We start from the raw sequence: 15,924 nt of genomic DNA on the forward strand, positions 1-15,924 counted from the left end.
ATCAAGCACAGATCTATTTTGAATCACATAAAATAATTCTTCCTACCTAAATAACGGTCTAAATGAAACTCAAGGTCTTTTATTGATTAGGTGAATCCCTTGATGGAAGAAAAAAAATATTGAAAAAAATATCAAAAGGGACTTTGAATAACATATTATAACGTGGTTGGGGTTTTGTGAACGTTAAGATGGGTAAGGGAGAAATTAAATTATTGGTGGGTAACAAAAGTTGTTGTGGAGCTGAACTGGAATCCACTGATCATATCTTGCTGGAATGTGATTTTGCAAAACTGACCTAGTTTGGAAATTGCTTGACTTACTCTCCTCCAACAGATTATGCACCATTGATTTCAAATTGGTTGAGTAGTTGGGATTATTATTTTTAGACTGATAAGAAGGTTGCTCGTTAGTCTCTTTTTAGAGCTTTTTTTTATATGTTGGTACCTCTGGCGTGTACGAAATGACTTAAGTTTTTAATGTCAAAACTTGGACTCCACAAGAGGTTATAGTAATAGCAGATAAAGCTTTTTTTGAGTTCTTTTCGGCCATTACAGATGTATCCCATCAAAACCAATCAAGATCTCGAATGGTGAACAATTCAAGAGCTAGATGGTAACCTCCTCCACTGTGCTACATCAGGTGAATTGTGATGCGGCTCTCTCTCAAAAGACTTCAAAATGGGGTTTGGATATTATTTATCGTGATCACCGGGGTAGCCCAACAAAAGCTATATCTATCCACAATATTTTTCTACTATTGTTCAAGGCAAAGCTCTCTCAATCAGATACGCAGTCTCTCATGTTGCGTCTCTAAGCTACTCTCATCTACAAGTGGAGTATGACAACAAGGAGATCACTGACTTGCTTTAAGACCATATTAGGTTGCCACCATTGGAGGCAACAACAATACTACAAGACATCAAGCATATTTGCAATTCTTTTATTTTTATTCCACGGGCTCTAAATTCTGTTGCAGATGCCTTGGCTAGGAAGGCCATGTCTATCATGTGTATGACAATTTGGCCACATTCTATTCCTTGGCTTGACAAACTTTGTGTGTCTAAAGTTAATGGTTGTACACATGCTCTCAATCAGTAAATTCTCTGCTTACTGAAAAAAAAAAAATAATAATAACTAGTGGGTTAAGGGAGAAGTTGTAAGAGTTATAGGCTGCAGTAATGAAGAGCGTGGTTTGTGGGTTGTAAGTTATAAGTTGTCACTCATTATCCTATCCTATATAATAGGAATGAGTATGTAATAGAAAGGAGACTAGACAAAAAAGACAATTCTCAGTTGTTGAATTGAGGTGGGCTACCTCCTAATTAGGTCGGACCATGGATTTAGTTCTTGGTATCGATATCGATCCGATCCAATCTTGATCAATATTGAAGAGAATCGGTGGGTATTGGTCACTTTTGCCCATTGTTTTTTTAGAAAAAGTATGTTTTTATTACTATTTTACCACTGAAATCATACGGTTAACCGATCTAAATCGATAAAAGGATTGAGGATCGGTCTTAGCCGATATTGGTATAGTACATCCAATATAATACCGATACTTGAAACCATGGGTCGGACCAATCCTATCTCTTATCTTTATCCTATTTTATGTATTGTATTTATTTATTTGTGTTATTAGTAACAATTCTCTCTCTCCCTATTTTATCTTTTATAGCTCCTTCCGTCTCTCCTTTATCTTGTATGTACGTAACATTGTCTTTTTATTTGAAGATCCTGCTCCTCTCCAATTAATGGATTGTCTTCCAACAGTTGTGAAGACTTAAGCAGGCATCCTAACACATGGGCGCACATTTCGAGATCTGTCCAATCACCAAATGGTTAATTGGGCAGACCAATAATTGGAGAGGATCTATTTCCTTTCTTTTGGCTAGCCCAAAAATGATTATGTATTGAGCCATGGTAAGCCAAATCCTCACTCAATTTACAACTTATTAATAGCTAGATCTATGAATCACGTTTGGTTTCTATTCCAAATAATTGTCTCTTGAAGCATTCTCTTACTGTTCATTACTATCCAACAACCCTATCAATTTAGAGGCTGATTGGGCTGCTGTCTTATTAACATTCTCTCTATTCTTGTACCTTGTAAGTTTGGTATAGGAGGTGATCAATGAGCGATGGAAAGGTGACATTTGTAGGGGATGAAGAGGGCAAGGGAGCAGGATGCTGGCAAATAGTTGACTAGGTGATAAAAAAACTCGTGACTAGAGAAAGAGTTCAGTCTCTCCACTATAGTGTGTGAAGGTCAAAACCAGGGGGCATTTTTCGAACATTCAACTAGAATAGAAGAGTAATAATGACCCTAAGATTGTGGAATCCCTTTGCTAGGTGTACAATATACATAATGCTAAGGAGGTAGTTTTCCTTCATCCATAGTTAAGGGGTCTCCCTTGACCCAACGGTTCATATGGTATGTATAGGTCTAGAGGGTATCAAGAAACAGTGGGAGAATATTATCGACTTTATATAGTAAGGGGGGCAAAGTATTTATGATCCTAGACAAATGTAGTTTTCCTTTACCCACAGTGTAGGAATTTTTTTGCTCCTTTCATTAATAGGAGAAAGATTGTTAATAAAACTTTTTCATGAGAACCACCTTGATAAGTTAAAAGGGGCCAAAATTTCTCATTACCTCCAAAAAAAAAAAAAAAAAAAAAAAAAGGAAGAAGAAATTTCTTGACAAATGAAGGAGTGGAGGATACTGTTTTGGCCTTTGGGTACTTTTGTAATACTAAAACTTATTTTAATTAATTTGGATTAAATTATTGTTTATGTGGGTAACTTGGTAAACTAAAACCTAATTTTAAGTAATCCTCTTTTTTGTATCTCTCGCTCGACGCCACTGAACCGGTTCTACTGTCCCAGGAACCTGAGATGAACCTACTCCCGAAGCCTCGTACCGTTCTCTGAGTGGTTCTATCTTTTATCCTTCTTCTTCTCCTTCGTACCGTTCCCTGAGTGGTTCTATCTTTTTTCCTTCTTCTTCTTCTCCTCCTCTCTACTCTCCCATACAATTTGGCTAAGATTTTGGAGGTATCTCCTTCGACGGCCAAGATAATACCGACGCCCTTCCCTGGATTTCCTATTGGTAATTTTCTTGTTCCCTTTCCATTTCCACAACCGCCGATCTCTTAAATTGTTCTTCCACTTCTCTTGCAACGTTTGTTGATTATGAATTTCTGTTTTCTTTTGTTGTATACAACTGCAAATCAAAGGAAACTCTCTCCATTAGAATCCTTGATTTGGATTTTATGTCACCGAGAAGCTGCCCTATAACTGCAATTTTTTTTTTTTTTTGCTCATTTGGGTTGCATTGTGGCTTTATCAGAAAATATGGGATTTATTCGATATGGGTAGTTTTGATGATTATCATAAGCACTTACTTCTGATTTAGGTTGTTGTTTCCCTGTTGGTGCCATTGTTACTGCAGCTTAAGCTTCGGCTGTTACAACGTAAAATGCCTGAAAGTAAAATAAAGAATAGAAAATATTTTATTTTCCCTACTGTATTAGTGTGACGGTTGTTCTTCTTCACTTCTTGTTGTGAAGTTGAGTGACTGTTTAGATTTTAGTTGAGAAACAATTTCCCCTGGTTGTGTAGTGAAGCAATCAATATTTTTGCATGTCTCTGATGTAGCAAAAGGGCTTGTGAAGCTTTGTCTATTTGTGTTAATAGATTATCCAAAATTTTTTTGGGGGGTTCCTATCTTTCTGGTCTGATCAACGTAACAACCGAATATGCCTTCAAATAGATCGCATTTTTTCTGCATTAGAAACAGCAGGTTTCTTTTCAATCCATAACTAAGAAGTTTGTCTGTGGAAGCTGCGGTATGAATTGTTAGTTAAATGGACTCCCTGTAAGATTTGCATTCTTGGCCTTGTCAAGTGATTGGTATATCATGTACTAGTCCTTTTTCTAGACCTCTTTTGAATCCTTCTTTTGCTGTTTGATTTAACTAAATTGAGTTAGTCTTTGTTGGGCATCCTTTATTCATGAAAAATCAGACTCTCGTATTTGCCAGGAATTGAAATGAGATCAAAACACCTTCATTCTCAACCAATTTCTTTACATTTGGACCCAAATGTGGCCTTATTTTACACCCTATTTGATACTTGACCAGAATTCAGGTTTTCGGGTTTTTTTTTTTTTAATCAACCCTAACGGGCTCTTTATGTAGGTTAGGTTTCCCTAATTCATGCTAGATCACCAACACAACGGTCTGCAGAAACAATATGAATGCACTACAAAGTGGGTGGAGTAGAAAGTTTGTACTGTAGAAATTGGTTTTCCAGACTTCCATAGTTATTTATTTCCCATTTGACATGTCAAAGCAACTTTCTATCTGTAACCCAGTGTCCGAGGCACAAGCAATGTATGACTTCTGAACTTTGAAGAGTCTGATGTGGTTATTATTTTGAATTATAGGTGATTGTAACATTGCATCCTGTAGGTGGCACAGCCAAATGGCTGGACTTCCCAATGCCTCAGATCTCATCTAAAACCTAGAACTGAAAGAATACCATCCTTTTTAAATTATACACCGACTTGTCTTAGATTCATGGGTACCTCGTTGATGAAAGCAGCCTTTACTATGGATTCTTCAGGACTAGTTCTTTGGGGGAAAAACATAAGACCTCATGTTGGATTTATTTTTATGTACCAATTATGTTAAGAGGTTCAAATTTTTGCCATGATTTGACTTCGTTGTAGAAACTTTTGACTTACTTTTAAATTGAGATTCTTTGGCAATCTCAAAGTCTCTTTTGTTCTTTTTTATTGATATTCCTGCGTTGAGCTTCATCTAATGGCTGTTCAAATTTCCCTTGACATAAGATTAACTGTTTGTGGGTATTTAATATGATTATAGAAAAAATTGGTAATATTATATAACTAATCAAAATTTCCAGTTTGTGATGGCTATTTTTCTTCCCTGGACCCTGGGTATGTATGTTCTATATGTTCGTAGAAGGGGTATGTTGCGGGTTCAATCCATTAGTTGCAGAACCATATAGAGAATCTTCTGAAAGAATGTGGCAACTTTGATGACCACATGCATGAGTGATATGATGAAGATCGAAAGAAGAAGGATCTGCTTGTGACAGGAGGGAGAAAGTGAATCGGCAAGATTTATGTGTGAGAGAGTGGATTGTGATGTAGTTCAAAAGAATTGGAAGATCAGCAGCAAATCAGGCCTTCAAATTGGACCCAAGAATGGATTAAGAGGCTTAATTTAAGTTCCCAGTGGATTGTATGGACTATGGCTTCATATTTTTGGGTTTACTATTGTAATGGGCTGATTCTATAAGCCCCAATACTAGAGATTTAAGAGCTACATGGGATTAAGTAGTTAGTTTTGTTTTGTAATGTTCTGGAATAGCTCTCTCTTTTGAAGAAGACTTAAGTTGTAAAGGATTCACCCTACCATACATTGGGGTTTCCTATTTTGCTTGTTTCCAATAAAGAGTAGGAGATCATACCCATTACCATTGATTTGAGAAATGATTTAGCCTTGAGCTTCTGAGTTCTTTGAGAGACGGAGCATGGTTTTGTGGGATTCAAAATTGCTCTATTGTGAGATGCAGTAAGAAAAACTTGGTGGGATGCCAAGGCTGGAGTTGGTGGGATTTCTTCTCCGCAGTTAGATGAGAAGCCTGACAGATCCTTTCTTCCCTTCATTTATTTTTTCTTCAATCTTGTACTTCTTTTTTTTTTTTTAACTCTTCTTTTTATTCAGTTATTAAGATCAGTTTCTGAGCTCAACATGATGCAGTTTATTCTGAAAACCTTTCTGAACATCAACCACTGGTTCTAATGAGGCCTGTGTGTTCTGTTTCTGAAGTACTACTGCAGTTATTAAACAGGATTCAGTCACAGTTTCTAAATTCCTGAAGTTTATATTTCCAGATGTGCAGAGTTTCTAACGCCATCTATTGTAACTGCAGGTTCTAATTACAGTTTCTGAATCTGATCTGTGGTTACATTCTATTCTGGTTTCAGATCTGTTTCTAGTTTGGGGTTTGATTTCTATTATGATTTATCAACTCTTGGGTGACTAATTTTGAACCTTTTTCATAAGTTCTAATTTCTGGTTCCAGTTTCTATTTTCAATACTCTATCGGTTTCTATTTCTGGAACTTTCCAAATCTGGTTTCTATTTCAGCTTGCTAAATCTAAGTTACTGTTTGGGAGTTCCTATTTCTGGAAATTGCTAAATTCTGGTTTCTATTTTGAGTGCATAATCTTTGCAATCCTGGATTTACATGAGGTTTCTAACCTTAATCTCTCTGGCGATTAGAATTCCACATTAGATGGGGATGAAGGGGAAGACCCAACTCATTTGGAGGGTGGGGGGTGGGGGGTGGGGGGTGGGGGGTGGGTGGGGAGAGAGGATAGAGAGAAGAAAGACTACAATCAATACTGAAACAAAATCTTCCTTCAGCTCTGCATATTATTATATTCAAAGTACTTGTCTCACAATGGGTTAAAAGGAAAGAACACATGCCTGGGGCTGCCTCAGGGTCGTTGGTTGGGATCTAATGCCCAATATTGGAATTGGATTGCCTATCCACTGTGATAGTTCTGATTTCTTCCTACCCATTTCAAATTCAGATCAGGCAATCAAATTGATCTTCTATAGTCCTTAAAACCATGCTTTCTGATTTCCTATGAGCGGTTTGATTGATAACTTCATACAGGCATTTCGGTTTTGCTCCAGGAGATCATATAGGTGTGACTGCTCAAACTGTTGGGTCCAGACTCCTTACATGTCTTGGCTCTACAGTTCAGAGGTTGGGACTGCTTGCCCATCATCCTTTCATTCGCCATTGGTTTTTGTTGTAGGATACAATTTCATTTCTATTGAATGCAATGTTATTCAGCCTTCCAGTTTGTACTTTATACTTTCTATGAAGAAGTTCCAGCTTTTTAATCAGGGAACTCAAGACACTGGTTAGAATTATCAATCCCATCATTTGTGACCAGTAATGCACTTTTTTCATATTCGTGACCAGCTAATACAAATTTTCTTCTTTTTGATTTTTGATTTATTATTTATTTTATTTTTTTTGAGTAGGTTTGCAACTAATGGCAAAAGCAAAGCACAGGCGGCTGGCAGCAATTGCCAGAAATAAAGATAATGCTCCTGGTAGTCTTGTGGATGCTTCGATCTCTGGGACTGATGAAGAAGATAGTTGGGTGATAGTCAAGAAGCAGAGAATTACCATCCTGGTTCCTCCTCTATCAGCACCCATTAATTCTAAAACCAGAAGACTTCGAACAAATAAAGTACAATCCAAGTCCAAAAAAGCTGTTAAATGCAGATCAGTAGTTCAAGTTAGGTCTTCACAGGATGGATGGAAGACCGCCTCTGCTCTTGCTTCCACTGAGAATATTCAAATCGATGGAGGAAGTCTTGCCTCTCGACCTGATCCTGAAAAGAAGAAATTACAAGAGACTGCTACAACCAAAAGACTTCGAACAAATAAATTGCAAGTGAAGTCCAAGAGAACAGTCAAGTGTAGATTGCTGGTTCCAAATGAAACACATCCTAGCAAATATTTAGAGGATGGGTGGGAGAAGACGTCTGCACTAGCTTCCACAGAGGATATTCAAATCGAAGGAGTAAGTCTAGACTTTCGACCTGATTCCGTAGTAGATATGTTACCTCAGCCAGCTACCACAGCAAGGTTGGATTTGCCGGATTGGCTTGTTCAAGAATCATTAATGCAACCACCAAGTTTAGATTTTATTTCTGAAGAACATTTGCTTCGCCCACCCTTGAAAACAATAGGGGCACCCAGAGTTAATGATGATAAGAGGCAGCCATCTTTTCCTTCATATGCTTGTGACGAACATATGTTTGGCACCTATACACCATTGAAAACAGTAGCAGCACCTACAGTTTCTGAAAAGATTAAGCTGCCATTTCTTCCTCCAAATGCTTGTCACGATGTGGTTGGCTGCCTGCTTAGGGGTTCACTGCAGAATCGAAGCATGCGGGCCTTGAACCTTGAGAGGAAGCTGGAAAGAGCTGGTGGTTTGAGTAGGTGGTTAGTGTCGCAGGGTCTGGGACAGTTTGTACAGATCTTTCAGAGAAAAAAGATCAATAAATTTCAGTTGGTGAATCTAACCATGAGCAAGCTCAAAGATATGGGTGCGGATGCAGTAGGCCCCAGGCGAAAACTAATACATGCCCTTGATTGTCTCTGTCGGCCATACCACTTCTAAGATGTATAGATGCACCAATGATTCAGAGTTGGTAGTTTTGCCTCCAGTTGGATTTGATGAACAGAAGATGGACCGAAAAAGTTAAGGCTGCTGCTTTTTGATGGGGATTTGGTTTGTGAATCAAATAGCCTGTGCTCTTACATGGATTATAATCTGTGTAAGAAAATACTTGATTTTGATACTAGATTCAATTATGATTCCTAGTTGTTGTTGTAACTACAGTATTGGAGCCATCTTGATGGTTACTTGATTCTAGTTTGAAAAGTTTGGAATTGACTAGGATTATCAATTTTGTTATTGTTATATCTGGCTTACAGTTCCAGGTAAATCATACTCCCTGATCAGGATTAGCTGTGTTGGCCCTATTTTCAGTGGGAGACTCCATTGAGATATTGTAGGAAGGGGGAAGGGCGGGAGGTGAGTGGAGGCCACACTCCACTGATCTTAATTCTCAAGCTTCATGGCCGTTGATGCTTAGTTGTAAATGGGTTTTCATTTTTAGCCCAGTGGCTTACACCCTATTCTTTAGAGAGGTTTTTTTTGTAGTTAGCAAGCCCTCCCTCTCAGGATTGTACCGTTGGAGGACTTGGAAGGCAGAGGCTATGATCGGTGGAGGAGCCCATCTGTTATGAAGAGGCAACGATGGTTGCAGGCCTCCCCTTCCCCTAGCTTCCGTCAATCTCAGTAACCCTACGTTTCAGAACTCTTCTCTTTCACTCATGATAGCCTGCACAAGGGCATCGCGACCCATAGATGGAACAGTGGTTTTGGTTTTGGCCCTTTTGGGAGTGGGGGAGGAAAATTTTTAAAAAAGGAAAAAAAAAAATCCGAAATTAAAAAAAATTCCGTTGCCGGGACTTGAACCCGGGTCTCTCGGGTGAGAGCCGAGTATCCTAACCAACTAGACTACAACGGAATGATGTGAGTGATGGTTAATATTACCTATTTTATCTAAGTTAAATGTTTCTTTGGATAACCCTCCCAAGAAAAACCTATTGAATGGTTTATCAATTTTGGTCATCAGATATCTCAAGAATTGTCTAAATTGACTATGTGTTAAAATTTCAAAGTTATAAAATCTAATAGGAAGAAAGAACTACACACATAGACGGTGGATGCTAACAGATCATGGTACCTTTGTGTTAAAGATGCTCCCAAATGCTAGTGTGTATCTGCGCCAGTAAAATTGCATTCTCTTATCCAACCTAATAATATCCTCTCATGTATAAGTAGTATCCCTTTGTATTTTCAACCCTCCATAGTCATATATTGGCATGCACCCTCTTCACCTCGGAACTTGATTATGAGAGCTTTATTTTGAGTTATCATGTGTTAGATATTTGGATTGATAAAGGAAACACTTCTGAGTGGTACTGGAAGGATAGAAAGTTTTTCTTCACCCAAAATGGAGGAAATCGACAGTCAAACATGTTAACCCCCTATTGTACAAAGTCATCCGTACACTTGGTAGTATGAGTAGTTGGTTTTATCAAGCAGTCATTTTCTTCCTAATTAAACAAGCCAATTGATTTGTTCTCATAATTAAGGGTTGGAGATTTCTTCCTAGTCTCATGGCCATTCCACATAGGGACCAACAAGGGGAAGGACACACATGTGTTCAATGAGGGGGATAAGGTGGTCTTTTCGCCACCCCATGTGTCTGGGCGTAAGGGCATGCGACTGGTAACATTCTTTTCCCCGATAACTAAATTATATTTTTGCATTTCACCTTTACCTCCATAAACCAAGTTTTGACACACCTTAACCGACAAACCATCAGCTGCACGATTTGATTATAGCTTGATTTGGTTTGATTTCCATTTTAATTTCTTGTGGTGATTTCTTTCTTATTCTTTGATTTGATTTTTGCACCTTATTTTAGTAAAATATAAATTAAATTTTCCTAAAAATTTTAAAATGGGTGAAAGACTCTTTCAGTTTCAAAATTGAAATTACATTGCTCTTTAGGAGAAAAATCTGTAATTTCACATTTAAAAAAAAAAAGAAGAAGCAATGCCCTTATTAATCTCTTAGTAGTCTCACCAACACCATCCTCTTCCCAGCCCTAGCCTGCCTCCGCCATTTTCGCCGCCACCACCCTCTTCCAAATTAATATAAAGAATCTATTCTTGAAAACTGAATTATCAAAATAATACAAAATCTATCCAATGCTCTTTCACATAATGATCCATGAGATCCACATTGGTACTCTCTCTCTCTCTCTCTCTCTCTCTCTCTCTCTCTCTCTCTCTATATATATATATATATATATATATACACACACACACAAAAATGTAGGATCACATTAAATCAATCCATCTCCCACCCTCTCATATTGGCACTTTCCCTCTCTTTCACCTTTGGTGATGGAAGAACTCTTTATCCGTTGCCATCAATAACGTCAAATGACCTAGGAGAAATGTATATATGAATTCATCAATAGGGTTGAGAGTATGTTGATAGGACAAAAGTCCCATCATATGGCATGCCACCACCGGCCTTAGGATTTTTCCTCCCTCACTAGTGTAGAAAAACTTTTGCTTTAAAATTTAATAGAAGAGATTTTCTTATTGACACCTTTTAGGCCTTTAAGACGCAAAATAACTTATACATATCTTTTTTTATTTGTCTAATGTAACAATTTTTTTTTTCCATTGAGGGTAAATCCTATCATTTTTTACATGTGTATTTAAAAAATATTCAAAACAATGACAATTTTTTATAATGGCATAAGGATAAATCACTTTTCAGTTATTTTGAAAACATTTTTTTGACCCTTAACCTAAAGAACTATTGGGATCAAGGAGTTATTTATCGATCTTGGTATTTACTGATCCGTCAAATCAGTGTAGATCAGTCACTTTTGTCTTTACTTTCTAAAAAAATATATATATATATTTTCTTTACAATTTTACCACTGTATGATACTGATAATCTCGATCTGGGTTGATCAAGTATCGATATCAATCTTAGTAGATATCGATACAATATGACCAATATGGCGGATCCAATATTAATATTTAGAATCATGTTTGAATAATAACAAGAGATAATAAAAAAATATGTCAAATTCTAAATACAGTTGTAGATGTGTCATTTTGATGTTTCCTTAAAAAAAAAAAATCTTTAATAAAATCTAGTCGCCTCCCTATTTGAGAACTTTTTGATCATTTAAAATTTGACCAATGAAACAAGAGTACGTGATTGCTGATGTGATTATAAGATGTCAAAAGACAATAGTATTTTGGGAAATTGCATCAAACTTAGGACACTAGTTATGGATAGTTTCATTCAGCCAACAACCCAACCAAAATTATCTAACGTGTTACTTGATGCTCAGTCCCTCAAAATTAGAATAAAAAAATTGATACAAAAGAAGTCAAAAGTATGTTAAGAGTTTTAAGACTGAACGTATAACGTATAGGAATTAGGAAATGGAAAATGACAAGAAGAGGGAGGAAAGTAGCAAAACGTAATCATCATGGTTGGTGTGTGAGAGAGAGAGAGAGAGAGAGAGAGAGAGAAAGCCATGCCACAAGGTGGGGGGTTCGGCTCATCAGCTCATGGGTGATGGGACCCACCTCACAAAAACGTCGCTTTGCCTTGGCTTTCATATACTCTTCACTCTCCTGTGGTAGGACGGGTAGGTACAGGCGTACAGCGGTCGGTATTGACGCACTAACCATGGTGACGCTTATAGATGCCTTTAAATATATGACATAAAACAGAGAAGATTCAAGGCGTAATCAGTATCTGGACAGAGACATAACATTCAGGAGACTCAAACTTAGGACTCAGTGATGAGCACGGTTTTTTATGTATCATAATTCATCAACTACATTAGACAGTTGATTTCTCTTTTTAGTTTTCACACGATGGAAAAACTGTTGTTGATCCATGTCAGAGTTTCAAGATGGTTCATTTTTATTGTAATCAGCACTCAATATGGGCGATTCACCCCATTCCCATTGATTTCTACCAATTTTAATCAAATTGAGTCAAGAATCAATTATTGATTTCATGTTTTGAAACCCCTAGTTGTTCAAGTAAGAGATTCTAGTCAATTGAAAGGATTTTCTGATTAATCGAGAAATTGTTTTGATCCATTAACAATGAGGATTTCCAAGCCTTAAGGTTCTCATCTATGCATTCAAGATAAGGAAATATCCTCTCCAATCAGTTGTGTACCAATGAGACATTTGATCGGAAGAAAATCTAAAACTGTAGATCCAATTCTCATACAAGAATCATTTTCGTACGATCTAATCGACACCAACAAAATCCACCTCAGAAATTTTCTTTAGATCAAATTCATATAAAAATAATTCCTGTACAAGGACATGATTCACTCTAACCTAAAGATCGTGTTGAAATCCTTTGGCGCCGAATCGGTTGGAGAGGATTAAAACCTTTAAAAAGTCGTTAATGCATTCAGCGACCCTGTTTGTTCATTTTCAGACATGCGTAGCACGTGATTGTCAAGAATATATTCTCTCTCACGTGAGATGTCTTCTGCGTACGCGTAATCCTCACTCCTCACCGAACCCGAAATCTACTGGTGGAAACCATTTGTCCATCATGATCTGTTTGTCGGTAGCCGGTCTCGGTAGCTTCAACAATCACGAGACGAGAAAAGATCCTTTTTCGAGTCTTGTTTCTTCTTTCTTGAGAACCAACTCAAAGAAAAAGACTAGAGAGGAGGATCCTGACCACCAACTAGGCTCTAGGGCATTTTAGTGTCGGTGGTGAGCCTCAAAACTCAGGTCTCGGCCTGAAGATGCAACTCCCTCTTCCCTGCGTCGTTACTACCAATTAGAAAATTTAGGCCATGTTTGTTTGGCAAAACACATTATTGAAGAAATCATATCAGAATAATAAGCTGAGTCCAATTCAAATTTTTAGGGTTTTAAGCCGATTCCAACTAGTTTACACATAAATGCATCTTTGAAAATTCAACTGATTCGAATTCTATAATGTGTGTGATGTATTTGATTCTGACAGATTTGTCCATTCTAATTCCCGATATCAAATTATTGAGTTGGTGTTTTAAGTATGTAATGGAAAATTAATTAAGGGCGAATCAAGATATTTTTCTTATTTAATTTCTTAATTTAGCATGAAACATGTCAATTTGATTCTAGCAGAGATGGATTCTTTAAGAAAGAAATTAACCTTGAGAGAGGTGGTTTCAAACCAAGAAAGAAACACAACATTACCACAAGTGGTCCCTAACGACAAAGCTTGCAGCATACCTTTCATAGCCCTACCTACTTATGGGCAGTCATTAGATGTAAGAAAATTTCACTCATTCCATCCAAATTGGAAATATTAAACGAAGAAGGCAATAAATATTTTATAATATTTAATAAATCCTTAAGAAACATTTCTAAAGCTTTTATGTAGACTTTTGAGTGAGAGGGGAAGTTAAATTAGGTATTCTGAAAGACTTCAAGACCCCTCCTAAGTCCTAACAAAAGGATCACATACATTGTATGGTTAAGATTGTACCACACCCTTATCACTGTGAAAGCCATAGCGTTTTCTCCTATATAAGATAGGCCCACCTCACCAACTCACCCAACAACCATGAAAGTAATTGAAGTCAAATTGGTCGAAGACAATGGCATTTTCGTCATTACAAGGCTTACAAACTGTAAATCTCACGCCTTGTGTGCGTGAAAGGGTGTCCCACCTCCCACCACTATGCCACTACTTACCCCCACCAACTACGGCCACCAACTCTCTCTATCTCTCTCCGAGCCTCAGATCCTCTGATCTTCTGATCCGTTACGGCGTTGTCTCCATCGTACTTTTTTTTCTCTTTCTTTTTTTCTTTTTTTTTTTTAATAAATGAAAATAAAATTATTCTAAATTTAAATAAAACTGATTTCACTTTTTTCTCTCCAAGGTTTTAAAACTCGGGGTCGTTCTCAATCCATATTGATCCGATTTATAGGCTGCGTTTGGTGGTCATTGAAAAAAAAGTGAATCGAACTTTTTTTGTTCTATGAAGACAAAAAAAACATGTTTGATGTCAATTTAGGCTCTCTTTGGTTTGATTTCTATTTCTATTTATTTGTTTTATTTCTATTTTTACCATTGTTTGGTATAATTTATAGCACTTGTTTCTATTTATAATAAATCACAAATCATAAATTACTCTCAAGCTATTTGTAATTTGTAGCGATAAATCATTTATGTTGATTTTTACTACTTTAAATGAGCATGTGTGCTAAACTATAAAAACCCCAAATCTATCATTTTTCTCGCTTGAAGCTCAAAGTTGATGGTGAAAATTAAAACCTATATTCTCATTATAATCTATTTTATAGACAGTAACCAAATGAATACTAATTGTGGTTTATAATTTATTGTCATAAATAATTTCTAAAAAATAATTAATAAATACAAATAGAAATCATACCAAAGATAGTATTAGTATTTTCAATTTTTTTAAACAAAAAGGAAAAAAAAACATTAAAAATGTAAAATAATGGAACGATGAAATCTTATCCCATCATTTCGGTTTTACTCCAAATACGAAAAAAAAATGAACAACTAGAGTGGTCTTTCCTGAAACAAGTTCATTAAATACCAATTTTTTTTTTAAACGACATTTTGACACAGAAACTGAAAATTCTGTTTTTGACACGAAATATCATTTCTGAAACTAAATGATTACCAAACGTAGCCTACACTTATGTGAATCGGGAATCAATCTCAGCCAATATTGATTCTCAGACGATTCAGATCCTTTTGATCCGAATCTTTTAAGAAATGCTAGTAAAAAAAAAAAGACAGCCTTAAATCACTAGCTTAGATCTACCAGTATACCAGGCTATCGCGCGGTCCACCTCACAATTGGCTATAAATATATCGAACAGAGGACTCCCCATTCGCTCGCACCCGTCGTTTCTCTTCTCCTCCTCTTTAGTCTGCTTAGAACCAGTCTTTGCTGCTTCCCGGTTCTACCTCCGCAAAGGTACGCTCATTTCGTGCGTCCTCTTACCTTTTTGATTAGGTTTTTTTTTAGTGCTCTTTGAGGTAAGGTCACAGTGATCTCGATTTGCGGTAATCTTTATATTGTCGTTAATTTCTCTGATCTACTGCAAGTTCGATCGAGGTTTGTGATTTTTCTATTTGGATCTCATTACTTCTGATTAGTTCTTCAGTATCAGAGAACATGATTGGTCAAAAAAACATGGTAGCATTTCGAACACCAGATTGTTGAATTGCTACTCTGTTTTTTTTTTTTGGTGAAAATTTCTACTCTGTTACTGTCCAATTTTCTATCCTATTGGTGGCCAATGCGTTCTCCCGATCTCCTCAGTTGTTCTGATATTAAATATGCAATGTCCTCTGGATCTATTGTTAGGCAACTTTTAGGACTCTGTTAGCGGCTTCAGTGGATTAGATGCAGTGGTGTTCTTGATACCAGATCACATCTTCAATTTCAGATCAATGAATTTCCAGAGTTTTTCAGATTAGATCTGCATTATGTTATAGTTACTATAGTTGGTTGGGAGTTAGTTAATCGAAATTCCTCTGCAGATCTTGTTCTTTTATTGTTTCTTGTCCTGATATCTGCATCTATGACTTAAAATATGTTTTGAGATTTGTCTGCAGAGTCTCTACCATCTCTCTCAAATTGTATTAAACAAGACTTGATTTTTTTTTT

General features: G+C 36.7%; 2 protein-coding genes and 1 non-coding gene across 6 annotated transcripts in view; 2 read left to right on the plus strand and 1 right to left on the minus strand.

Annotated features, from left to right (window-relative positions):
• Positions 1–2,880: 2,880 nt before the first annotated feature.
• LOC122085388 lies at positions 2,881–8,549 on the plus strand. Of its 3 annotated transcripts, none has more exons than XM_042653782.1 (3): positions 2,881–3,108; positions 6,716–6,808; positions 7,093–8,549. In XM_042653782.1, exon 3 carries the CDS (start codon positions 7,104–7,106, stop codon positions 8,244–8,246), a length of 1,143 nt encoding a protein of 380 aa, XP_042509716.1. In that variant the 5' UTR covers positions 2,881–3,108; positions 6,716–6,808; positions 7,093–7,103; the 3' UTR covers positions 8,247–8,549. The 3 variants fall into 3 exon arrangements, with proteins under 3 accessions (XP_042509716.1, XP_042509717.1, XP_042509715.1); XM_042653783.1 differs by having other exon boundaries at positions 6,736–6,808; XM_042653781.1 differs by lacking the exon at positions 6,716–6,808 and having other exon boundaries at positions 2,882–3,108.
• Positions 8,550–9,089: 540 nt separating this feature from the next.
• Positions 9,090–9,162, minus strand: TRNAE-CUC. The gene has a single exon. It is a non-coding gene; the product is annotated as a tRNA-Glu (tRNA).
• A 5,909-nt stretch (positions 9,163–15,071) lies between these two features.
• LOC122087023 (5-methyltetrahydropteroyltriglutamate--homocysteine methyltransferase-like) overlaps positions 15,072–15,924 on the plus strand; it is a 5,726-nt gene continuing 4,873 nt past the window's right edge. Inside the window, exon 1 of one of the 2 annotated variants that reach the window (XM_042655981.1) lies at positions 15,072–15,228. The gene's annotated coding sequence lies outside the window, so the exon portion shown is untranslated. Of the gene's footprint in view, positions 15,229–15,348; positions 15,370–15,924 lie in introns of those variants that run through there. The other variant, XM_042655982.1, reaches the window with a different exon arrangement.

Source organism: Macadamia integrifolia, chromosome 8 (genome assembly GCF_013358625.1).
Source record: "Macadamia integrifolia cultivar HAES 741 chromosome 8, SCU_Mint_v3, whole genome shotgun sequence".
Classification (NCBI taxonomy): domain Eukaryota; kingdom Viridiplantae; phylum Streptophyta; class Magnoliopsida; order Proteales; family Proteaceae; genus Macadamia; species Macadamia integrifolia.

Bases quoted from the DNA above. Each gene is read 5' to 3' on its own strand.
- LOC122085388 (XM_042653782.1), top strand. From the start codon at position 7,104: ATGGCAAAAGCAAAGCACAGGCGGCTGGCAGCAATTGCCAGAAATAAA.